Source organism: Cimex lectularius, unplaced genomic scaffold (assembly GCF_000648675.2).
Source record: "Cimex lectularius strain Harlan isolate CLEC.00 unplaced genomic scaffold, Clec_2.1 scaffold101, whole genome shotgun sequence".
Lineage (NCBI taxonomy): Eukaryota > Metazoa > Arthropoda > Insecta > Hemiptera > Cimicidae > Cimex > Cimex lectularius.
Window position 1 is genome coordinate 786302 of NW_019392806.1, and position 27627 is coordinate 813928.

Genomic DNA, 27627 nt, shown 5'->3' on the forward strand with positions numbered 1-27627 from the left:
GTAAAGTTAAATTAATAAACCTATTAACAAGAGATTAATTAGTTACAATGAGAAAAAAAGCTACATCCTTCAATATTTTCCGGTTTAGATCGTTAGCTTTTTCATCGTTTAGCTCTGTTTTTGCTATCTCAGACGAATTTCAGCGATATGCCGTTGTAGGCGAAAGTCTGTCAGTCAAGTTTGACACGGCATGGCGCATTATACAAAATAAAAAAATATACAAAAAGTCAAGCTAAATGGGTCGCACAAAGATAAATTACCTGAGGTCTCAAAAACAGGAAATTGTGACATATTTAAATAGGTCTAATTTCGTTGTTAATTAGAGTTAAAACAATCTTCATTTTTCCTTTACAAGGATCGTTTAGGACTGATGAAATGGTCTAGTTACATGTTAGTTGATCATTTTATTTTCTTATATTCTCTGTGTATCTGTCTGATCTCAAATGATTCAGATTTTTGCAGAAACAATTCACTGAACCACCGACAAAGCTTTCCTAAACAAAAGAAAGTTCTTTAATTCATTCACATCGATTTTTTCTCGTTTTCTATTACCTATCTAATTATTATACACTTAAATAAAGTTTATTAATTAATTGAAACTAATCATTAAACTTTGAAGAAAACTGTAGATAATTCCACTTATAGATTTTGTTAATATGTCATGAGTGAAACGTCCGTTACAGGATATACCAGCATGGACGATTTTCTATATATTTAGCACCTCTTCTTAAGGGACACCCTAAGTAAAGGGCAAGGACACTGAATCGATGTACTTGCTGCATTTGGTGCAGAAAACCACTGGGTAAGGGATAGGCTAGAAAAGTTTGTTCATTTTTCCTGGGTAGCATAAATGATTTCTCTGAGAGATAAAACGACCTTTTTTATGCTTTAATTAACAGTACACATCACTGAACAGGAAAAAAGTAGTGTAACGATGACAGCCCCTTGACAAGACACTACTGATTTTGTCTGGATATTCCCTTTGTCGTTTAATGCTGGCCACAGAGAACAGTGGGTAGACCTGAAATCTCATTGAAGAACACAACTTTTGTAAATAATACCATGTTTTCCTCTATTAAATAACGTTGATTTTCGTTATTTTAACAAGGGTATTTTTTTGTCTGGATACACATATTTTGGGTTCGTTTAGGTTAACAAATGGTTAGACTAAGTTTAAGAGTTAAGTTTAAGGGACTGGTTAGGTAGGATTAAGGTTAGGGACTAGTTAAATAAGGTTAGGTAGGGTTAGTGTTAGGGACTAGTTAAATTAAGTTAAGTAGTGTTGGAGTTAAGAGTAGAGTTATCAAAAATTTTGGTCTGCATATTTATGCTGGGCTGTCTTGTAGGGTTAGGTGAGTTAGGTACTAGTTAGATCAGGTTAAGAAGGGGTTTTTCACCTGTCTATTATGCATGTGTATACATGTATACTTAATAATTTATTGCATCTAATTACTTCATTAAAATTTCAAGAAAAATGTGAAGATATGTTCATCTTTATTATTTTTAATTTGTAATAACGTATTACATTAACAACTGTAAAATAAAATTTGGTCATTTTGTCTGCCTTTCCTTCCTTTCATAATTAAGAAAATTTTACTTGTTATCAACTACCTAAACATTCTTTAACTTACGGAAATATATATGTAGAAATATTGTTGATTGGTTCGATGCGTTTAGGTTAGGGACTGGTTAGGTTATATTAGGTAAATTTAGTGTTAGGCATTAGCTAAATTGGTAGATTTTGGTTTTTCTATTCTTACAGGGTTGGTGTGTAAGATTTGTTTAGGATAGGGTATGTAGGGTTAGTCAGGTTAGGCTAGGGTTGGGGTTAGGGACCAGTTAAGAATTTAATGTTAGGGTTAGGGTCAAGGGCTGGTTTGGTAGTTAGGGTTAGTGAATGGTTAGTTTAGTGTGGTAGGGTTAGGAACTGGTTTAGGTAAGTATAAGTAATATAGAATAAAGTGTTGTTCATATTGTGGAAATGGAAGTTCATCTAACAGTTATGAAATTTTAAGTAGAAAGGAAGAAAAATTCTTTCTTAAATTTCATACATATTTTTATATATATGTAGAGACCTGACTACAAGAAAATGCTATACTTAAAAATGGTTACTTATGTATATATTCTGACTAACAAATTTTACAATTTGCCACTTTGTCACAAAGTTCTGAAGATTTATTGATAGGAACTGGCAAACTTCAGTTTTAAAGAAAATTATCTCATTGTCAGAACATGTTGCTGTTTGTTGCCACGAGTTGTTTTTGTTCGTTTTTTTAGTTTAGATCTGAACATTTTTGAAGTGTTACTTTTATTTTGTTGTCTTTATTGATTTTTACTTAAGAACCTTTTGACATAAAACCTCTATTTACTTTGAATTGTCTGTTAAGTGTTCTTGGTTTCAGTTCCTACAAATCCTTACCAATCCCATCATAACATACATAATTTTTATTTTAAAAGGTACATTATGAATATTTTAAGATACTATAACTGTTAATGCAGAGGTTTCTAGAATTCTTGACTTTGAAAGTTCTCGTAATTCAAACAGACAGAAGGTACAAACTTTGCAAAAATAGCTCAGGTCGATTGAAGATGGTAAAGCCACAAATATAGAGAGAATATGGGAATGTAATATTATAATATAGTACATTTTTAAATATTTGAGACTAAAATTAATCTGAAAATTGCTGTGTATACACACACAATATATGTAATTCTAATCATTAATTGTGATTCATTTTACATTTTGTTATTTCTTCTTTATACATCAACTTAGTAGACTAAACAGAATCACAATGTTGTTGAAACCTTAGTGCACATGCAAGATGAAGCTGCTTACTCTATATAGCTAACGCATTTTCAAAGTTCAACTTAGGCAGCTTGCGCTACCTACATGCAGCATCCTGAAATAAGACTTATGTTGAGCAAAGCACCAACTAGCATTCAATTTCCAAATTTGATCACTTCCTTTCTTTTAATTTAATATTTAATTTTATTATCTTTCTATGGGTGTTCGTTTTTATAACATCTTGATTTTGTTTTTCTGCATACGCCTTTTTAATGAATAAAAAAATGCTTGTAATGTCAAAAAGCAGATAATGTAACGAACATATAACTGAATTTCTTTGATATCAGCCTTAATATTATAATTGTATAGAAAAAATCAAAGATAACGTGAATTTGAAAGAAAGAAAAATTTCAGTTTTATTAAGCTTTCAAGGAATATATCCCCTTTTTCAGGACTTTGAAACTATTTCTAATTGTTATCCTTAACAAATATAAACATTTACTTACAAAATTAAAAATAATGCCTTCTACAATAATGAATTTATGAGTTTATCTTAGAGTGGATGATATCTACCCACCTATCCATAATTATCTACCATTATGTATTAATGTACCATTGTACTGTAGAATAGACAGGTGGTCTTGTCCAGTCTACTAAGCTAAACAGATAAATTCATTGTGGTAGAAGCCAAAATGTGTGTGTGTGTGTGTGTGTGTGTGTGTGTTTGCAAACTATTTTTTGACCCTTGAGGCTTTTATTTTCTTCGTGAGATTTCTTGAGTCTGTGTGGGTGATGAAGTTGTAATGATTACCAATCATTTTTGCAGCCTATTGTTGTTATCTGCAGTCTATCAGATACCTCTTGAATTGGCTAGGTAGGGGACTCGTTAGGTTAGGATTAGATTGTGTTTGGTCAGTTAAGGTTAGGGATTAGTTAAATTAGGTTTGTGTAAGGTGGGGGTAGGTATATGTAGGTAGGGTTGGGGTTAGAAGTGGAATTACCGATCATTTTGATCTGTCTATACTCACTTGGTCGCTTTGCCAGATGTGTTGAGGATATTCTAGGTAGATTTGGGGTTAAGCAGTGATTAAATACAGTTAAGTGGGATAGGGGTTAGGAGAGGAGTTAACGATCATTTCGATGTTAGGAGGGGAGTTAATGAACATTTTGATTTCCTTATCCTCACTGGGTTGGTGAGGATGCATTTAGGATAGACTAGGTAGGGTTAGGACTGGTTAGGTTATGTTAGGTATGGTAGGGGTTAAGAATGTAATATCCAATTATTTTGGTCTGCATATCCTCTCTGGGTTGGTTCCTCAAATACGTTTCAGCATTTCACCATCTTCAATGTATCTGTCAGATCAATTATATATTTCTACAGATACATATTGTTATTTCCCTAATAAATAAATTATTCAATTCGTTAGGTTTCAGTTAATTTTAACATGACCTTCTGTAATGGGTTAAATCTAAAATAAGGGACAATCTTCCTGTGAAAGTTATTTTCTGAAATAACCCTGATTAATATTCTTTTTATTTTATTTATATAACCCCTTTCATTAACTAAAAATAAAGTGTTGTTCAATGGAGGTGCACAAATAACATTTTTAAACATAAAGATAAAAATATTTATTCATATAATCATATATTATGTATTAAAGCTCATACGTGATTATAGTGGTAACCTTAAATTTAACAAATACCAGTTTTTACAACACATTTTTTAAAAAGAATAATTTATTAAACACAAAAACTATATAAACATGCCGAGTACTATGTACCATGTCGAGAAATTAAACGTTATTACAGAAATATACATTTCAAACTCATTGAGCTCAAAAGATATATCAACCAAAGGTCCATAGGAGATTTATCATACTTACTATGTACAAAAATACATTTTTTACATAATATTTGACTCATAAACTTCTAGTACCTAATGTTATAATAATAGGAAATACAAGTTTGCTTTACATGATCAGGTACAAACCTTGCAAGATCATTGTGTAATCTTTAATTGTACTATATTAAATACTATTTTTTTAAATATACCAATTATTTCCCATAGGTTTTTATCTGAAAAGAAAGGAGCAGTATGAGCTCAATGTTAAATTTCACATAGCCACCATCATTATAACAAATTATAATTTTCTGATTTATTAAACAAACAAATTCAATAAAGTGGCTGTCCTAATATAACTACTATGATGTAATGAATTGAATTTACAAGCAACAGTATAACAAATAAACACAGCGATTGAAAACCAGTGAATTAAACTGAGTAAAAAGTTGTAATTACATGTTTTTTTTCTTTTTTATGCATAACTTAAGTTTTAAAGTAGTATTAACGTAGACATAGTAGATGTGTCAATGATTTAATCATTAAAAAAAGAGAGAAAAAGACGAAAATAAATTATTTTTTAAAATGTCTTTGATTGGGTCTGTACACTATTCACAAACGTCTTTCAATTTAAGCAGTACGCGCTATAAGTTCGTATGCTTTCCTCGACGTAGCTCTTCCCCTGAAGCACACCCGGGTGTGTGTGATGTTTGGGGCAGTGATGGTTGTGAGGACACTGGCACAAAGTGTTGGTGTTCACCTCATCCAAAAGCTTCGACCTTTTCCTCACCGAAAACAAACGGCAAGGCTCTTTGCGCTGACACCTTAGATTCTGAAAGAGAAATTTGAGGCCTAATTAAATACAGTTGTTATTTATTTGCTTAGTGTTTTCAAATGTTAATTGAACCATGGAGTAAAATAGCACATAAATATTAGAAAAAATGGATTTATCTATTTTTTCTGAAGTTAATGTAACATAAGAGCAAAGAAAAGAAAGGTAGATCGTTAGTCAGTATAAGTTAGTAATTTTTGCTCAAATTTATGAAATTTGTCAAGCAATAGCTTAATTTAGCTTATTTTTTTAGTTTAGTTTAAAATTTAATATTGGTTTTTATCATGCAGGATAATCATGGAACTTCAGGATAAGGTAGAACCCTCCCCATCCGAAAAAAAATCTCCATGATAAGATTAATTATAAGCAAAGAAATATGCTTAAGTACCAAAGTTATGAAAGTTTTATCATAGCCTTTGGCCAGAAATTAGTAGTTCCTTGTCTAGCTTTTTTAAGCATTTATGTGCATGATATAGATATAAAATTTTGGAATAATTTGGCGTATTTAGCCTTTTTATAGCTTTTGTATCTCCTGTGCTGTACCTATAGCACACGAAAGAATCCCTATTTATTAAGGATTTTATTTAATGATTATTTAGGCATGGTTTTAGTGGTTGTATTACATTGTTTGAGTTTACTGATTTGATGACTGCCTGACTGCCTATCTGACTGATACCTATATCCTCTATCCAATGGAAATGAGTACATCTCTTAATTAATTTCAGCTTGAAATAAAATAATGTAATTGCTCAGGGGCCTTGAATATTTGACTTTTGAGCCCTCTCCTCTGTACCTTCTTGAATTCTAGATCCATCAGTGTACAATCAAGTCCCTTTATTGGCTGAGGTTTTTTCTTCTCCTTACTCTTTTTTGGTACTTACTCTTATTTGAAAGTTTTGTTTCAATTCAATTATCCTGTTCATGCCATCCCTTGGAGCCATGAGTATCGCAAATTCTCCTAATTTATGCGGATAAAAAGTGTTGAGGGTAATTCCATTCCTGTTAGTATTTACTTCATATTCATCCTTAAATACTGCTCAAACACCCAAAGCATCAGCAATTTATATTTAATTAAATAATGACCACCATTAATATAGTCAGTAAGAATGAAAATAACGTACAACCCCATGTTTCAAAAAGATTTTTTCAAAGGATTATGGTAGACAAATGATAAAACATTGGGTGTATTTATTTGTATACATTATACAGGAACAGAATATACACAAATAAATATTATATCGGTTCCTGAAGCACAAACACTCTTGTTTTGCATGAATGTATGTATATGTTAGTTATATTAATTAAACAGCTAGGGTTCTACCTATGCAAAAAGAATAATAATATACGCTTACACTTTGTGGTGAGCAGGCGAAGGAATAGTGGTAGCCTATTTGACCATGCCTGGTTTGATAAGGTTGCCTCTTGATAAGGTACGCTATAGCACCCTTGGGGCAATGACAATGGACTACCTGCGACGTTATGTTGTCAGGACCGCTCGTCAGGGTCCAGGTGACGTCCCTGAAGTAGCCGCAGGTCGGCAGATTTTTCACCGGCTCGCAAAGCTGAAAAATTCACAAAGGCAAATTATATCGAGCTGAGATACAATATACACTTATACAATATAAGTTAGTCACGTGTCTGAAGATGTAAGTTAATGCAATTACTTTGTGCAAAAAGATTTGATGGTAGTTTTCTGGTATACCGTACATGATTGAGACAAACAAAGACAAAATTTTAACATATAATACCCGACGAAAAAATATTAAAATACTTAAACGAGAAAAAAATTATGACAAAACTTGATCCAATTGAAGACTACTAGGCAGGACGAAAATTGGGCGCTGTGCTATCCGTGGTTTGATATTCATATTCAAGGGAAGTCATGTAGGAAAACATAAATGGATAGTTTGACTATGCTAGTTTTACATACAAGCGTTTCTTATTAGCCAAAGGTGTGGTGATTAGTGACCGTTAGGCGATAATTATTCAGATATCGTGAGATGCGGTCTGGTGTGATGTAGGTTTCAGAAAAACATTTTCTTTATCGTGTCAACTTTTCGATCTTTGTTGAGATCATCTTCAGGGCCTGGGATTTATAAACATTGCTTAAATTTAACAAATACATGTAGGATGTGGAAAAACGTGAATTTAGTCAATGCAAAAAATATATATTTTTTATATTCAATCAATAAAGTAGTGAGTGAGTAGAAATACTTTGATTGAATATAAAAAAAATATTTTTTGCATTGTATAAATTCACTTTTTTCCACATCCTACATTTATTTGTTAAATCTAAACAATGTTTGTAAATCCCAGGCCCTGAAGATGATCTCTATAAAGATCGAAACGTTGGCACGATAAAGAAAATGTTTTTCTGAAACCTACATCACACCAGACCGCATCTCACGATTTCTGAATAATTAATGGAAATGTGCGGTGATTAATGACCCTTAATCGATAATTATTCAGAAATCGTGAGATGCGGTCTGGTGTGATGTAGGTTTCAGAAAAACATTTTCTTTATCGTGCCAACGTTTCGATCTTGATAGAGATCATCTTCAGGGCCTGGGATTTACAAACATTGTTTAAATTTAACAAATACATGTAGGAATTGGAAAAAAGTGAATTTAGACAATGCAAAAAAAAATTATGTTGTATTCAATCAATAAAGTAGAGAGTGAATAGAGATACTTTGATTGAATATAAAAAATATATTATTTGCATTGTATAAATTCACTTTATTCCATTCCTACATATATTTGTTAAATTTAAACAATGTTTGTAAATCCCAGGCCCTGAAGATGATCTCTATAAAGATCGAAACGTTGGCACGATAAAGAAAATGTTTTTCTGAAACTTACATCACACCAGACCNTAAACAATGTTTGTAAATCCCAGGCCCTGAAGATGATCTCTATAAAGATCGAAACGTTGGCACGATAAAGAAAATGTTTTTCTGAAACCTACATCACACCAGACCGCATCTCACGATTTCTGAATAATTAGCCAAAGGGTTTTTATTTAATATCGGATCATAGATTTTTGCCTGGACGTTTCGAGAATTAAAGGATGAGATTTCATCTTTTATGTTCATTCAAAGTGGTTTCTTAAGTGTATCTACTTACTTTAAATTGCCTCGTTTTGTCTGTGATCGTGTGGCCGTCGTTGGGCGTGACGAGTCCGGGGCATTTCTGGTGGTTCGGACATCGGCACTGTCTCTCAAGCCAGGGTGTATCGTAGACGTCGACTTTGCTGCACACCGCCCAAGGTTCGCATTCCGGCAGGTCCTTCTCTGAGTTCTGGAGAGGAAGACAAAAAGAAAAACATTATATATAGCCGAAGTGAAAATCTGATATCAAAGATTTGCAAAAATTCAGGAAATGCTTCCGATTTTTGAGAAAATTGGTGATAGAGTTAAAATAACTTAACTGATCCACGGGAAAACTTACAGGTTTTTAGTACTCTATAAACTATAGATAATGAATCAAGCACCAGTTTTGTAAATAAATAAGAAACGGAGAAATTACGTAAATCATTTGAGGAATTTTTGTTGATTTCATACTTATTTTTCTCACTTATAATCCCTTAAAATATAAACTTACCAAAGGCTGAAAGAAGAGAAATTAAACATTCCAAGGGTTGTAATAACTTCCATTTATGCTTAGTGGACTAATTGACCCTATTATTTATTTAAAATTAATTATTCTTTTAATAATAAAAGAATAACTAATTAGCTATTCATAATAACTAGCTAACCGTTCAAGCCGAAAGTCGTGGGTTCGAATCCCGCTCGTGTCACTAGCTTTTTCATCTCAACCAAGACCTTACATAAAAAGGTTGTAAGAACGTTGAAGTTGGATAAAATCCAGAAGTGTGTTTTATTACACAGGACATCGTAGAGAAAGAAATTCCCTCCCCCCTTGGTGAAATTTTATATTTTTAGTTTGCAATAAAAATTCGTATTTAAGGGTACTTAAAACAAAACTGAATTGATTTGTTCAAAAACACTATTTTATTGGAAGGGTCTTTCATTGTTTGTAATTTTTATACATCTAATCTCATTTAAAACGAGTCAGCATATTATTTTCTTATCCCCAGTAAAAAAACAGATTTATTGATGTAATTTATTGTAACAACCATACGCTAAAAAGCAGAAAAACATTTTTGAAAATGTTGTTTGTACATATATATACAAAGATGCCAGTGTTTTCCAAGAAATGCAATTTCTTTTTTTCTTTTAAGGACGTTTTGAAAGTAACTAAATAAGCATAGTAAGTTCACTAATGAAAATCTGGTTTTTTACTAGCAAAATCTACTGAAAATAAGAAAAACCATCGTTTATTCTGAAGAAAAAATAAACCTTTGCGGATGAATTTACAAAGATTCGTGTTTCTTTCAAGAAACGCATTTATTTTTTCAGAACGTTTTGGAAGTAATTAGTCAATTATTATTCTATATTCGCTTATCAAAGTTTCTATGTTGTACTTGCAAAACGTCCTGAAAAAATAGGATATTACGAAGAAAAAATAGGTCTTTGAAGATGCATTTACAACGATTCGAGTTCGTTCCAAGAAGAACATTTCTTTTTCTTTTTTAACGGAACGGTTTGAAAGTAATTAGTTAAAATAAGTATTTAAACCCCTAATCATATATAATTAGTTAAATCTTGTATGTTCACTAGATAAAACAACGGATATTGCTAAGAAAAAATACCTTTTTCTAGATACATTTACTAAAATAAGTGTTTCTTTCAAGAAACGCATTTATTTTTTCAGAACGTTTTGGATGTAATTAGTCAATTATATTCTATATTCGCTTATCAAAGATTATCTGTTTTACTTGCAAAACGTCCTGAAAAAAAAATCGGATATTACGAACAAAAAATAGGTCGATGAAGATGCATTTACGAAGTTTCGAGAGTTCGTTCCAAGAGAAACATTTCTTTTTCTTTTTTTCCCGTCAAGATTTGAAAGATTGTAGTTACGCATTGTATATGCACTAACGAAAATCCGGTTTTTACTTGAAAAACGTACCGGAAAAAAGAAAAAATCACTTTTACTAGATCTATTTACAAACATTCTTGTTTGTTCCAAGAAATGCGTTTTGTCTTTTTATTAAATTTTGAATATAATTAGTTAAATATAGTATAGTCTGACGAAAAATTGCTTTTTTGTTAATTAAATATATTTGATATTCACTTATTAAAATTCAGCTTTTTCGTTAAGCAAATTTGTACATTTCTGAAAGTTCCAACTTATAAGAAAGGTTCATCTTAATACATATTTTTCTATGTCGTTCATCATAGTGCTAATTATTACGATTAAATTTTTGAAAAAATTATTGAATGAACTAAATAATTGATTGAATTGATTTATTTGTACTAGTCTAATTTATTTAAACCACAGGAATATAAACTACAATGAAGTTCTTTAATTCATGAGGATTGTAGTGAACCGTTTCCCTTCTGCATAAATTCATCCTATCCTCTAGACCCAGAACTGATGGCTATCAATTGCACAGCGTACGTAGGAGCTGTCAGGTCTAACCAACCCGTTCGGACCCTTGTACCATTGATGGGCAGAGAAGTGGAGTGGTAGAGAGAAAGGGAAGAAGAAAGAGAAGGGAGAAGACACGTGGTCTCAACCCCAACAAAAACTCCTGGTATACAAGATGACCCAAACAAGTTAACTCTTAGTTCCTGGAACGACTTTGTTCCATCAGATAGAAGTTCGTGGAAGTATAAACTAGCACCTACCGTATTAAAGTGGATTGCCCCCTCTTCGATTCGTTTATTTTCAATTTTTTTGTGTACCTTTTTGGTCGGGAATTGTGATTCATACGGTGGGCAGATGTGTAACGTTAAAATTAAACCACACCCATTACGACTCCTTTTCAAAAAACCACTCGTGCGTGGTGAATTCGGCGATTGAATAAGCAAAAAAATTCCCTAAATAATTACGCACATTAAACGGTTTAAACAATTAATACTAGCTCGAATAAATCTTCCCTTGGCAAACCTCTATAATTTAAGCAAAGTTGTAAATTTTTCAACAAAAAGAAATTTAGAAACACAATGACTACAAGAGCTCAACATTCAATGTTTCGTCAAATCATTTTCAATGGCAAAACGTGTTTTTTTAAACAAATCACAAGTCCAAAAAAGCATAAAAGACTGACTTATAGATCACTCAAAAATTCCTACAGGTTTTGCTATATCTGACAAATTTGTATTTGTATAAAATTAATGAGTACATATGTCGCACACTCACAAGAAAAATGACGCAACTAAAAAAAAGAAAATTTTACAGGAGAGATAGATGGAAGTTTACTTTTTTAATTTATGTATTAAATGCACCCAATTAGTTGGCAATAAAAACTATCATGATTCATCAATATTGTCTTTCGTTTGTCCAAGAATTCAAACTTTAAAAATCCAGTTGTACCTACCCCTAAAAAAACCCTTTTTGGGTTGTGAGACTTTTTTGCTGTGCTTGGCCCCTTTTAAAGATGACAAAGCCCAAGATCCTAAATTAAAGAATATCCCTACCCATTAAGTTGTCTCTTAACGATTCATCAAGTAGTATTCTTGAAATTACAATTTACTAGAATATTAGATTTTGCACAAAATACAAATCTATAAAAATTATGGGCCCTTTTAATTAGAGATGAGCCCAGGTTGCAAAACCAAAGAATACCTTTTCCCAGGGAGACGATTCATCAAGTACAGTCTAAAGTGACAAATTACTTAAAAAAATATTAGATTTTGTAGAATTTTTTTAAAATTATTGCTTGACCCCCTTTTAAAGATGACTCAAAACCCAGGATCGTAAATTAAAGAATATCCCTTCTCAGTAAGTTGCCTCTTAACGATTCAAGTAGTATTCTTAAAGATACAAATTACTAGAATATTAGATGTTTCAAAAAAAAAAAAAAAATATATTATACATATATATTGATGAGCCCAGGATGCAAAACCAGAGAATACCTTTTCCCAGGGAGACGATTCATCAAGTACAATGTTAAAGTGAAAAATTACTACAAAAAATATTAGATTTTGTAGAATTTTTTTAAAATTATTGCTTGATCCCCCCCTTTTAAAGATGACTCAATGCCCAGGATCGTAAATTAAAGAATATCCCTTCCCAGTAAGATCTCTTAACGATTCATCAAGTAGTATTCTTAAAGTTACAAGTTTAATTTTTTCCAAACCATCCTCCTCACATAATATTAAATAAACAACCTTTGAACTTGCGATAAATTTACAATCTTGCGTTTTTTACGACGTTTAATTGGTGGTAGAAACGAAACTCTTTTATGACCGTTATCGAATTATGAAATTATGCTAGGAAAGACGTAAAGAAGAACAGACTAGACATCTGCCCAGAAAGTAATCGACTACTAACTCCTATCCGAGAGAATCTTCATTCTAGTTTCTTCTGTTTACTTTTGGCGAAAGTTTTTTAAAGTTTATTGCGCAAAAGATTAATAATAGTTAAATAAAATGTTTTCACGACCGAATATTAAAAAGTTCCCACTTTTCTCTAAAAATTCAACTAGGTTTTTCTTAAAGAATGATCAACGTTTATGTTTCAATGTTATGTTTAATGCCAACAAAACTATAAACAAAGGTCGAGTTTGATAAACCAGCTTTGTCGATCGTGTCCAATGAGTTTCTCTTGTAAACTACACAATTACTCGCATGGAATTTTACAGTCGAGGGTCGTAAAAAGTTTACAACTTAAGTTTAAATATTCGCCGGCGATAAATCATTTTAGAGTATAATATATGATGAAGAGAATTTTTGTTTTATTTTGTTAACATCGAATATCAAACATTGTCAGCTAAGGCATTCCATTCTTTTACTTTTTTATTTAAAAGCATAAAATTATATTTGACACATCGTATAAAAGATTTACTGTTCGCACTTCGTCGAGCGTTTATTTATACTCAGGGTTAAACAATTGCTGTCCTTTTGTAAATACTTCTGCCTGTATAAATATTGATAAAGATATCCAGGTAAATAATAATAACAGAGAAGGTTTTCTTATCTCTGGCCCAAATGATTCATGTACGATTTAGAAATGGAACGTTGTAATAACAGATTTTACGATTGACGAGGGGAAATCATTAAACCATAACTTTAGCATAAAAGTCGTCTTGGTATTCGTATATATAATGGCATCGACGGAAATTAAAGAGCATTATATTTCATAAATCAAGTCGAAGAATTTTGCACATTGTTATTGAACTATAAAATATATATGGTTTATATTGATGGTGAGAGGAATTTTCATTTAACCTCCAGTAAACATTATTTATTACCACTGTTGCCTTTCGAGCTGTTAAACGTTTACCAACTACTTCTATAAATAGTTGGATATTATAATACAGTTAGATTTAAATAAATTGGATATTATTACTAATAGTGTACTGTTTTTGTTAAGTTCAATTTAAAAGAAAGCAGTCAGTTACTTGATCAAGCTTTCTAGGAATTTATCCTCATTATCAGGACATTGAAACTTTAATTATCAAGGTTAAAAAATATGAACATCCATTAGCAATATTAAAACGCATGGATTCAAACACAATAACATTAAGGTCCAAAAGCAGAGAATTCCAAGGAAGTAAATAATTGTCGATTCATCCAGTTCCTTGGCCGGTCAAATTTGACCTTACTTAAAATTACAATTTTTGAAGATGACGTAATGCCCATGATAGCCCTTGGTAATCACTTGACGATTCATTCCTCGCCCAGTCAGTCAAACTTGTCCAAACTTAAAGTTACAATTTTCTTGGAAATTTATTATTATTTACAACAATATTTTCCAAAAACGTTTTGGCGTTTTGCACCTTTTAAAGATGTCGTTAGGCCTGGATACAAAACCAAAGAATACTCAATCCCAGGAAGAAATTATTTATAATTAAGTTCCATCCAAACTAGAGCAAACCTTAGGTTACAATTTATTTAAAACAACTATTAGCTTTTACAATAATATTTTGTAAAAAGTTAGCTTTTTGCCCCTTGTAAAGATGACGTAAAGCCCAGAATTCAAAACCAAAGAATACCCAACCCCAGGAAGAAATTATTTGACGTTTTATCAAGTTCTATTCAAACTAGAGCAAATCTTAGGCTACAATTTACTATTAAAAAATATTAGATTTTACAATAATAATTTCTAAAAAGTTTAGCTTTTTGCCCCTTTTAAAGATGGCATAAAGCCTAAAATCCATACCCAACCCTAGGAAGAAATTATTTGACGTTTTATCAAGTTCCATTCAAACTAGAGCAAACCTCAGGTTACAATTTATTTAAAACAATTATTAGATTTTACAATAATATTTTGTAAAAAGATAGCTTTTTACCCCTTGAAAAGATGACGTAAAGCCCAGAATACAAAACCAAAGAATACCCAACCCCAGGAAGAAATTATTTGACATTTTATCAAGTTCCTCAGCTAGTCAAACTGGAGTAAACTTGAACTTACAATTAACTAAAAAAATAATTAGATTTTACATTGGTACAATAAAACTGCGGGTTTTTTGTGCGTTTAAATATGAAGTAAAGCCCAGAATCCAAACCCAAAGAATACATCAGCCCTGGATCTGAAACCGAAGAAGACCCACCCGAAGCCGAAGGACTTTTTCTTTATTAACTAATTACTAAATTTTCTTCAAAAAGTTGGTGTAAATTATTAACATTTTCTGCTTTTTGTGTATTTTATAGCATGTGTTCTTTTTTATAGAGGTAACGCTGTAAAATTTAAAGAAAATCTAATTATTTTTAAAATTGCTAAGAAGTGCCCTTGATGATGAAGTCTGCATTTATTTTATTGAACACACGTACACGAAATTATTCATACCTGAAGAACTCGGAGCGTCCACTCGACGAGCATACCGAATTATGCTGTGACACGAAACGCTTCCCCATCAAAACTTACGAAGAAACGCGTAAAAAAGTCTTTAAAAAGTATAATAAACCCTCTTGAGATGTATGTTATAAATTCTGAAACGTTAGCTTTTAAAACGAGGATCATTCACTCGACAGGCGTAAGTAGTTAATGTAGTCTACCGGATTTAAAGGAATGACTCAAAAGGATTCCAGTAGGGGTCCACAGTAGTTATTGTTCGGCGGTTGTGTGCCCGGTGAGCACCTGTGTTATGGCCCTTCAGGCCTTTTTGTCCAGGGGGCCCAGGATGAAAAAAGGCCGTGGAAAAAAGAAATATACCCCTTAGCACATTCGTGATATTGAAGTGCAAGCCAAAAAGGAGGCGATGAAGCGTTCAGGGGTTGGCCTAAGCATATTTCCCATGAGTGGAACGGCGCGGCGCGGGGGCAAAAAGCAAGCCGAATGTGGCCACGTCCTCTCCACACGAGCATAGACGTGACATCTCCCCATGCTTTTTCACTGTTTACTTTTTAACATTTGATGACTCACTCGTAAGAAATGCCCAAAAAGAAAATTACCGTGGATATGATCACGTAGATCCGAGGGAAATCGTTTCCTTGTTAGATGTTTTATGCCTCAAATCATTCCTAGCTACCAAACACCACATATATGCAATATAATTGAGGCTTAAAAACAACATTAAACAATAAAAAAAAAATGCCGTTACAAAATCGAATAGAAGTTTGAAACAAAACGAAGAAATAGGAATTATTTTGTTTACGCGAATTCCAAATTAAACTTTCACCCTATCTAAAATCGATAGAACTTTTACTTTGTACCATATTTATGAAGGAAGAATCTAAAAGTTCATGTACTCGACATGAAAATACTTTCTAAAAACGTTTATATAAGAAGTAGATTCTGAATTCTGTAAACGAAGCGTTTCGCCTTCTCGCCATCATCAGCTCGATAAATGAATTGAATCCACTTCCCAATTAAACGTTTGAATGTTTAGTTATGTCAGATCCCAGCATTGGAGATATTGAGACTACTCTCGCCGTTTTGGATTGTAGGACGCGTACGCCTTCTCGTCATCTTCAGTTTGACAATATTTTAAATCCATTCCAAATTAAATGTTTGAATGTTGAGTTATGTCAAATCCCAATAGTGGATACATAGAAACTTCTATTCTCTCTGTTTTGGACTGTCGGACGCGTTCGCCTTCTCGTCATCTTCAGTTTGACAATATTTTAAATCCATTCCAAATTAAATGTTTGAATGTTGAGTTATGTCAAATCCCAGCATTGTAGATTGTGACATTAAACTACACTATTTCGCTGTTTTGGATTGTCGGACGCGTTCGTCTTCTCGTCATCTTCAGTTTGACAATATTGTTTTAATTCATTCCAAATTAAATGTTTGAAAGTTGAGTTATGTCCAATTCCAGTATTGTAGATGGTGAGATTAAACTACATTATTTCGTTGTTTTGGATGCCGGGCGCGCGCGTTCGCTTTCTCGTCAACATCAGTAGGTCGGTCTCTACCTACCCATAGTTTAATGAACTAAAACAACAAATCTAACAATTTATATAAAACGTTATCAATGAAATTCTGAAAATATTTAAGTATTATTTAAGAGCGTGGGCTTTGTTTGACGCGAACGCATTTCTCACGTTTTCATACTTGACTTTGAAACTCGATAGATTTTGGGTCCGCCTGTTCTCGATGTATCTCTTTGTGCTTCCTGCCAGGTAGTCTCTTAAAGGGCCTTTGTCTGGAAGGCAGTGTTAAGTGGCCCTTTACGGAATGGGGATATAGTCAAGCACATTGTGGGTTGGTAATAATTTAAAAAAAAAAAAACTACTACATATTTTACAATTCGAGTCTTTAAATATTACATCAAACTTAGTAAAATAAAAAAAATTATGTTATGTAAAAATGAATGTATCGGTCTGCAAAGATACTTAATTATGTTTATTGAGTTAGGCCAATAGAGATCATTAAATTAGATCTTTAATTTGACCGTTTCCGTTCATTTTGTCAGACCCAAAATTGAAGATGGCGAGAAGGCGAAACGACAGACCAAAACAACGAGAATAGTGTGGTTTGGAACATTTAAACATTAATTTACCGTTTAACCAGTTAATTTGTTGTATATTAAACATTATCAAATTGAAGATGGCGAGAAGGCAAAGACTCCTGGCAGAACAAATTACCAAAAATAGGTAACTTCAGCATGTTCAGAAACGACCAAATAGACGATTTATCAGACCCCCAAGGCGATATTAATATTTATGACTGTTTTATTATGAAGAACTTATTCTAATTCAAATGTACCGTTAGTTTTTGATTTATCAAAGTGTATAAACGTTTTAATACATTTTTATACAGGAAAAAAACAGTTTTACGATTGCTTTGAATAAAAAAAAAACACCCCAACCCCTGTAATAAGGGGCGGACAATAAATCGTATAATTTACAAAGAAGCAACAGTCTAATAACAGATAATCGGACAGTCGTGAAATCGAAAAAGCTCGCCTTTGGGACATCCTAGGTGGGGAGATTTAATTTATAACTATTTCCACACGTTCCCCTCTGAGTTAATAGCCGAGCTTGTGGTAAGTATAGAGGGCTTGACCGGAAGTCTGTGGAAAAACAAGGACCGAGGGGCAAGTTATCAATGTGGCACAGGATCTGTTGCGCTCGGAGAACTGTCAATGGAGGGAAGGGAGCCTCTACGATCCCCACCAAACCGATACAAGACAAAAACAGCACGGACTTAATATCAGGGCTTTTATGTTTAAAGCGGTCTTAAATTTGAACCGACGACTTTTTCAACTTTGCTCAAAATGTCAGGAAACAGCTAGTTATATTTTTCTGGTTTCTTTGTGCAGCACTTCTCTGTTGATGTATAATAAATCGACTGAATGTTTAAATTAAAAGCATGTTATAATGTATAATAACCAAACATTATAAAAGTTTCTATAAAAATAATAATAATAATCCATTATTTTTAGTGGTCTGATTGACCAAATTACTTCCTTCATAATTATTCTTTGTATGTAAGGTCTTGGTTGAAATGAAAAATTTAGCGTCACGAGAGGGATTCGAACCCACGACCTTCGGCTCAATACGCCGCTGCTCTAACCACTTGAGTTAAATGAAGTCACGATAGCACAAGTGGTTACAGCAGCGGCGTATTGAGCCTAAGGTCGTGGGTTCGAATCCCGCTCGTGACGCTTTTTCATTTCAACCAAAACTTTACATACAAAAAATAATTAATTGAAATAATAATAATGTTTATTTAATAACAAAAAGAAATATATAAAAAACAAAGTAAATTAGAATTATACAGCATGGTAAATACCGTCTGCCAGAAGTTGATGATCACTACACCAACAAAAATATAAGAATGAAATAATTGAAAACTTTTAAGAATACACGAAGAAAAAAATTAATCATTCCATAATTAGTGCAAAACGATAAGACCAAGCTTGCCGCGCGTAGTATCGGATCAGTGCTAAGCAATTCTTTCCATCCATAAATTCAATTAGCTGGGTTCTGCTGAGCTTCCTGTGTCCCGTATGAGGAAATCTTAATTCAGTGAGGATGGGACTCACAGCCAAGAAATGGACGGCATCCTCCCTCTCCCCGAGGTGACCCAAAGCACAGATTGAAACCTCTCTTTCTCGCCAAGGACTGTGGTTAACATGAAAAACCAAATTAAATTCAATGGCTGAAAGCTCATATGTTTCCCATTGGGGGTCGCAATGTCTTATAACATGGAGGTTCTTTAGCGTGCGCACCTGGCACATAGGCCTTATCACACGTTTAGATTCTCAAGTTAGGAGCGACTCACCTAGTAGAGAGGCTGAAAGCTCTATGGGCATTTCAGTTTAATAAATTTGGGGAGTACTGTAAATCCTTGTACAGTAAATAACGGTTAGATAGTCTAGCCGACCGCACACCCTCCTCACGATAACAATGGTCCATCCTCTGACGGATTACCTGAGCACTACATTTGTCCTTATATTCTAACAGGGAATCGAATTTGCACGAGTATCTCTCCGCCAAATCAATGCTTGAACCAAAATGTTTTTCTTTTTATAACGTCCAAAGCTGTAATACGAGAAAGGTGAGCAGGCAAATTTAGAATTTTAATGCAGTATCTAAAATATAGGCCGAAGGCGAAAACTTCAACGAGGGAAGTCGAGGTCTCAAACGTTAACATATGATTAGGTGTCATGGGGGGTAGCCGAAACAACTTTTTAATAAAAAACGCTGAAATCTTTCCACCAGCTCAAACCGTTGAAACAACTGATCGCGAAACAGCTTTAAAGAGATCATATTTGGCGGATGGAGGGACATTTCCGTTGTTAATAAAGTCATTCCAGAAACGATTAACACGAAATTGAGCTACTGTTATTCTCCCCATTAAATGACAAGTCATTGACAAGCGCGGAGTGAGGGTTATACCCAGATGTTTGTACTGTTTTACTATTTCTATGGGACTGCCATTTTATTCCCATCAATCATTAGCTTCCTACCTTTTCCTTGAAAACCTTGAAACAAGAAGCCGTTAATTCACCATTGATCTCTTTTGTTTCTCAGTCTTTTCTTCCTTGAATTCCTCCGTATTAATAAAAATTTTTTTTAGTTGAAAAGTTTCTATAGGAAAGGTTTGTTAATATAAAAATAAATTCTTCTTTGTAGAAATTGATTCAGTATTGGGAAGAAAAGTTTGTAACGTTTTAGGACATTATCAGGTTGTTCGATAAGTCATGATTTACTATAGTTTGGTCTTTTATTATTATTTTTGCCTGCATAGCCACTCTGAAGACCAAAACGCTCAGAAACCTAACGAGGTTTATCACTCCGTAGAACTTCGAACAAGATGAAATCTATAATTTACTATGTTAAAACCCCAAAAATTCTATCATTAACTATCCACGCTATTCCGCATAATTATTGACGACTATAAAAAGGTCTATAAAACATATTTTGATTATTGCCCCAGCAATTGTACCTTTTTTCATGCCTATTCATTTCTCAGGTCTACTCTTCGAACATAAAAGTTAATTTTTATATAAGCAATATATAAATAAATTGATTGTGTATTTGCTACAATAATATGTCTGAAAAATGAGACTATTTTCTCTAAATTTCAGTTTTCCTAATTATTAATATTTATGATTTAGTCACCTTAGGGATTCAAATCCTATATGTTATTTACCCAAAGAATTTTAAAAATCCTTACAAACGATATTTTCTTCTATATTTATCAAACAATCGGGTTGAAGAGTTTGATACGTTCATTCAAATCCTTTTCCTTGAAAAAAGAAGCCGTTACTTCACCATTGATCTCTTTCATTTCTCAGTTTTTTCGTCCTTGAATTCCTCCGGATTAGTAAAAGGTTTCTTTTTTTTACCTCTTTTCTTTTTAATCTTCATTGCCTCTTATTAAATACTCTTTTTCGTTTATGTTTGGAAAACGTCGTGAAAAGTCATATATTAATTGGAGAGGATTAGTAAAAAGGATGCAGGTGATGTGGAGGCATGTCGAGACTTTAACGATTTTATGGAAAAAAAGCCTTTTAAGCCTGGCCAAATTGTCTATACTCGAAGCATAATCAATTCCTTTTTTGTTAAGAAAGAAAGCTGCTTAAAAACTATACAATTCGTTTCGTTTTACATTATTTATTAATACCAATTCACTCTGCCTTCAATTCTTAATATGATTGGCAAATTACATACACAAATCATAAACGTCAATTGTTGAATGAAAAGAATCATATAAATTGCTAATGTGTATGTTTCACCGTTAAAAGCAAAAATTATTTGTCTCGATTTATATGTCTTGTTTACTTTTTTTGTTTTGAAGAAAAATTATCTACCGTTTATCATGGCCCCTTTTTCGACTGCGTGTAAATATTTACGATTTGTCAACAAGCCGTTTCCTGCAGGCATATTCGTGACAACTTATGTCGAAAATATTGTCGTGTGCAATAATTTGCAATAGGACATCGAAACAGGAGAGGGACAGCGTGAATGAGATGAGGGATGGAGTGAATAAGAGTTGAGTGTAAGTACTGCGGAAGTGAGTTAGAAAAGAGACAGAAGGAGGAAGAGGGAGTAATTGATTGATTTATCGAATATAAAGAAAAAGTGTGAGGAGAATTGGTGAGAGGGAGAGAGTAGATGGTTGATGGAAACAGAGATAATGGGACGAATGAAAGGTGAGAAGAAAGAATTGAAAAAATTAGAGATCTTTTAGAAAAGACAGCGAAAAAGTAGATCAGAAGAAAAAAGATCCAGCGAAGGAGAGAGTGAGAGAAAGAGAACGAATAATGCAGGTTGAGAGTGCGTAGAGACCGAAATGAAAAGAGAGAGCGTGAGCGAATGTAAACGAGGGGATGAGAGAGGTTGTGCGTGTGGTGTGTGTGTGTGTGTGTGTGTGTGTGTGTGTGTGTGTGTGTGTGTGTGTGTGTGTGTGAGAGAGAGTGTGTGTGTGTGAGAGAGAGAGAGAGAGAGAGAGAGAGAGAAAGAAAGAGTGAGTGAGAGAGAAAGAGTGTGTGAGTGAGTGTAGGCGATAATTAGAAAAGAGAGAGAGAGAGAGAGAGATTGAATGAATGAGTGAAAAAAGGGAACGATAGTGAGCGTAGGCGATAATTAGAAAAGGGAGAGAGAGAGAGATTGAGTGAGTGAGCGAAGGCGATAATTAGAAAAGAAAGAGAGAGAGAGAGAGAGAGAGAGAGAGAGAGAGAGAGACTGAGACTGAGACTGAGACTGAATGAGTCAGTGAAAAAAGAGGGAATGAGAGTGAGCGTAGACCATAATTAGAAGAGAGAGAGAGAGAGAGAGAGAGAGAGAGAGAGAGAGAGAGAGACTGAGACTGAATGAGTCAGTGAAAAAAGAGGGAATGAGAGTGAGCGTAGGCGATAATTAGAAGAGAGTGAGAGAGAGAGATACTGAATGAGTGAGTGAAAAAGAGGGAATGAGAGTGAGCGTAGGCCGAAATAAAAAGAGAGGGTGTGAATGAGAGGGAGAGAGAAGAGAAGAGAACTGAGAGCGATTGGCACAGTCTGTCGTTGGGAGTGAGAGAGAGAAAAAGAAAGAGAGATTGTCAGTGAGTGTAGACAAGAATTAGAAAAGAGAGAGGGAGGAAAAGAAAATACACATACTTTTTCCTTTGAAAGTCACTCCATGTAAACCGGAAAATAATGGTTCTTATGACACCTCAGTAGATGCAGCAATTTAACGCCCATGTGCTAACCGGCAATGGCCTATTCTGATTCTTTGGGTTCAGTTTCGTTTTCCCAGGCCCATCGTCTTATCATTCTTTATATGAATGTGTGCTATGACAGCATCAAAGGATGTCTGACAAATGAAAATGAATTGAAATTGAAATCATATTTTAAAATTTCGTCGAAAATGACTAAAATTTCAACGAGCTTTTTTAAAGACAAAGTTAACCGTAGAATCGGTCTATATTCGCTAGACCGAATGAAGAACCGACAGGCGACTTGCGAAATTCTCAATGCCCACGCTCTTATTATGCAACGATCGCCAAGGCACTTTTTATAGTTTTTTGTTTTTCCGTTGAAAAGCTTGCTTTTCTCCAGGGCCGCGGATCCGCGTTTCCACTGTTGAAAGGGCGATTTACTTATTCGCGATTGCCAACTGGCTTCCCACTCTAGGACGACCACACCTTGCCAACAAATAGGCCACCCTCCTACACCTGGCCCACTTGTCTTTTTTTTCTTTTTTTTGTTATTATTATTGTTTACCAATCTCTTCCTAGTATTCCGTGCGAAGGCTATCCGCATAAATGAGTAGTCTCGAAATCCTTTGCCGCTACCTACGGCGTAAATTGTATCATTTATGTATAATTTTTTAACGCTCTGGTTTTATGTTTGTCTCTCCTGACACGGCTGAAGGATAGATTCGTTTTAATCAATTTTAAACCTTTTCCTTTGCAATATCATTCAATATCATACCTTTTCATTCAATATCATTGAAGGAATGAAAACAATGGGGCCTTAGCAAAGCCTGAAAATAAAATTTATTTTTAAAAAAACCTTGACGTAAAAATTTGACAATTTGCGTACAAACGTACAATTGTCGAGGTTGAAACAAAACTGTAGCTAGGATCTATTTTTAAATGGGTGTTCTAGTTTCGTACAAGAACACCTCCCAAGTTACAGAAACGGCGTCATTGCGAAGAGAAAACAAGTCCATTTGAAAAAAAAAAAAATTAGCCCAAACACAAGACCCAATCTATGGAATAAGTCATCTCTACAATTTAAATAGAAATATTATTAATTAAATTAATAATATATTAAAATATTAGCCTATACATATAAAATAATTAAAGTTAATTAAAATAATTAATACTGAATATCTAAACTTTCAACATAACTAGTATGAAAACAATAAAAAGTTGACTTTTTTGGGTTTTGTTGCTTTTCTTCTTCAAACTTGTAAGTATTCGAGTAGAAAAATGCCTGGTCTATTTTTGGATATTAAGAGGAACGATGGAAAAATTAAAAACCAGACAGACCTGTTTGTTGTACAAATTCTAATTTAATAGAATAAAAAATAAATAAATAAATAAAAAATTCAACTCTACGAATATGTATGAATATTTTACGATAAATGTTCCAGAAATCGCCAGAATCCTGTTTAACGAGTTATGCTTATACATGTACTGAACATGTTTTGTTTTTTTACAACAAATTAGAAAAATAAATAAAGATATATAAGAATGCGGAAGTGATTTTGTTTTAATATAAGAAAGGAATATTTGAGCTGAATGTAAAATATTTAAATTTTGTTTATACACTATTGACCAGTCAACGATACCTTAAATGCCAGTATGAAAAGTAAAATAATTTTCCATCTTCCTTTTTTTAGCTTTATTTTCCTTTATGAAATATCAGTTTTGTCTTTTTCTATCCAATCATTGTTTTAATTGAAAAATGAATTTATTATTGAAGCTTTGGTAAGTTATTTTGTCATGTTCTCTAATTTTCCTATAAATTTTTATTAATCGTACACTCATGGTATTTAAAAAAATATGTTTGTGAGCAACAAAAGGATTATTTCGTATCAGTTAACTAATTTGCCGTTTTTAATGTTCCTAGTAAATTTGGTTAAATGTTTCGTAATTGAAAAAAAAGAAGATAAAGAGAAAAATTGCGAGACTATAATGAAAAAACTTATTTTAATTTGTGGCGATTTAGGTTTAAAGAATTTATATCGAATATATTTTCGGCTTTTAATATTCCCCGGAACTTTGTTTAATTGTTCTATAATTTAGAGAGAGTGAGAGGAATAGAAAATTGTGAGGTAATTATTTTCATTTTGTACTTAGATTGACAGGATTTCTATCGAGTATCTGTTAAATTATTTTTTTCTCTTTAAAGTTAGAAGTAACCCTAGTTAATTGTTCCATAATTAAAAATATTAGAGAGAGTAGTGAATGAGAGAGTGAGAGAGAGAGAGAGAAAGAGAGAGAGAGAGAGAGAGAGAGAGAGAGAGAGAGAGAGAAATAGAAATAGAAAATTGTGAGGCAATTATTTTCACTTTGTACTTAGGTTGACAGGATTTCTATCGAGTATCTGTTAAATTAATTTTTACTCTTTAAAGTTAGAATTCCTAATTAATTGTTCCATAATTAAAAATATTAGAGAGAGAGAGAGTGAGAGAGGGAGAAATAGAAAATTGTGAGACTTTTGTGAAAAACTTATTTTCATTTTGGACGATTTAGGTTTAAAGGATTTCTATCGTGAAACTAATTTCCCGCATTTGTTCCAACTAAATTCTTTCAATTGTTTCTTAATTAAAAAAGAAATTTAAAAAAGGGAGACATAGAAAATTGTGAGGCAATTATGAAAACGTATTTCCATTTTGGACGATTTAGGCTTAAGGGATTTCTATCGTTATCAGTTAAACTAATTTTTCCCTTTAATGTTCGAAGTAACCCCGATTAATTGTTCCAAAATTAAAAAAATATTAAAAACAGAGATAGAGGAAGAGGAAATTGTCGGACTTTTGTGAAAAACTTATTTTCATGTTTAACAATTTAGATTTAAAGGATTTCTATCGAGTAACTAACTTTCCGCTTTTGTTCCAACTAACTTCGTTGAAACAACTGTTTCTTAATTAAAAAATAAAATGAAAAAATTGAGAGGCAATTATGAAAAACGAATTTTTATTTTTCGCGATTTAGGTTTGAAGGATTTCTATCGAGTATTGGTTAAACTAATTTTTCTTTTTAATGTTAGAAGTAACCCTGATTAATTGTTCCATAACTAAAAAATATTAAAGAAAAAACGAGAAAGAAAGGGAGGAATAGATAATTGTGAAACTTTTGTTAAAAAGGTATTTTCATTTTTAACTATTTAAGTTTGAAGAATTTGTATCGAGTATCAGTTTAACTTATTTTTCTTGTTAATAATTAATTGTTCTATAATTTAAAAAAAAATTAAAGAGCGAGAGGAATAGAAAACTGTGAGACTTTATTGAAAAACTTCTTTTCATTTTGGACGATTTAAGTTTCAAACGTTTTGTGGAATACACGTAATTTTTAAAACTGAGGTTCTAAAGGGTATTTTCAATAATAAAAGGATTGACGATAAATTATGGATTGTTTAATTGTTATTATTTGGCCTTTTTCTTGGAAGGTTAGAAAAACAGTTCCGATGTACAACTTATCCGCTTCCTGTGTCATTCTCAAGTACAATCTACAAGAAATGAATTTCTTCATTGCAAAAAATGATACAGTTAGTCGTCAATATGTTTGCAACATCCCATTTTTATAGGTTTTTTTTTTTTTTTTTTTTTTTTTTTTTAAGTTTTTAAATTGTCTAATTGTCTTAAATTTTAGCAATAAAGAATTAAAGCGTACGTGAGAATGGCCCAGGATGCCGAAACGTTTCACTTTGGAACAATTTTTTTAAAACACCTTCAAGAAAAAGGCCTAAAAATGTCCCACATTAAACCATTTATAGAACTATCTGTAAAAAATTATTGTAAAGATTATTTTTGAAAATATTAAAAGCTTTTCGTGATATCGATTGATTTGAAAATATGTTGTTTTACAGTTTGTCATATTGATTATCGCCGTTATTTATAGACGTCCGTGATACTTCTTAATACCGTGATCTCTCCCCGAAAGGTGGAACAGGTTGAAAACAACTCTCAAATCTCTCACTCTCTCTCAATTGATGCCCCTTATCTCTCCCCCCCGTTCAAATATGGACCTTTCACTCCGCCCGTTAACGAAATCTGCCTGTAATTCGTAAATAATCTCAGGTCCAGAAATAAAAACCCATCTACCAGGATGAGAGGGGAACGATTAAAATCCAATTACGTTCTGTGTTCCGTGGTCTTTTTCATTTTGGCCTTCCGAGCAGCCGGGTCGAACATCAGTGAATGGGCACGTAGGAAGAACAAAAAAAAACTACATTCATTAATTCTTGGCCTGGAGCGAAAAACAGTAGGGTCTAAATTAGTGCTTCATTCAAAGCCTATTCACGGCTGGCACAAGGAAGGATTTTTTTCTTTAATTTTTATTTATTTAAATAATTCCTTACCCCTGTTTGATAAAGAGTCCTGATATGTTTGCCGATTTTGGCTCCGTAGTGGTGATGGTGGTAATGGTATTCTGGCAGGGTGGCCGTCTGGGATATCAGTTTATGGATGATGTCCTCAGAAGCGTAGTTGATTATCTCATGCTGGAAGACGATGAGCGGTGTCCTGGAAGCCGTTCCAAAATCGAAAAGCCACAGAATCGAAACACAGAGGAACCCCTTGACGCGCATAATTGCTCTTGCTTTGGCAAATTTGTGTATATCTGATCCCTTTGTCCTTGAATTTAATTCACTCCATCCTTTAATCGGATTACACTTGACACTGACCTGACTCCACAGGTTGTGGCGGTTTTGATGAACGGTCCACGTGAGGTGCGAGCGACTGAACCTCTACCACTCCTAGCAGCTAGCATCTTATGAATGAACCCCGATTTCTGTTGGAGGGGGTGACTACGTACAACACCTGGCCCCCATCCCCTCCAAGTGCATTCATTAGTGATCTCCAACGTTTCTTATAACTATTTTATTCTCTCCGTTATCCAAAATAATGGATTACCTGGACTTTTTACCACTATCGGCTTGATTCCACGTCCCCGTGGTTTTTCGACCGGGATGGAAATGGCCTCCGGCGCTCATAACGAGCTCCCGAGTAATAGCTCTGCCTTCATGAATGAGTTTTATGAGCGTTCG

The 27627-nt window shown here is 33.2% G+C and overlaps 2 protein-coding genes across 2 annotated transcripts in view; one reads left to right on the plus strand and one right to left on the minus strand.

Moving 5' to 3' along the window:
- The window catches only part of LOC106667711 (elongation factor-like GTPase 1), a 238006-nt gene that overhangs the window by 146757 nt on the left and 63622 nt on the right, over window positions 1-27627 (plus strand). The window lies entirely within an intron of this gene.
- Window positions 4400-27360, minus strand: LOC106667712 (protein giant-lens). Its single transcript, XM_014395828.2, has 4 exons — window positions 26941-27360; window positions 8583-8756; window positions 6810-7019; window positions 4400-5457 (listed from the first exon to the last, which is right to left on the minus strand). Exons 1-4 carry the CDS (start codon window positions 27166-27168, stop codon window positions 5251-5253), a joined length of 819 nt encoding a protein of 272 aa, XP_014251314.1. The 5' UTR covers window positions 27169-27360; the 3' UTR covers window positions 4400-5250.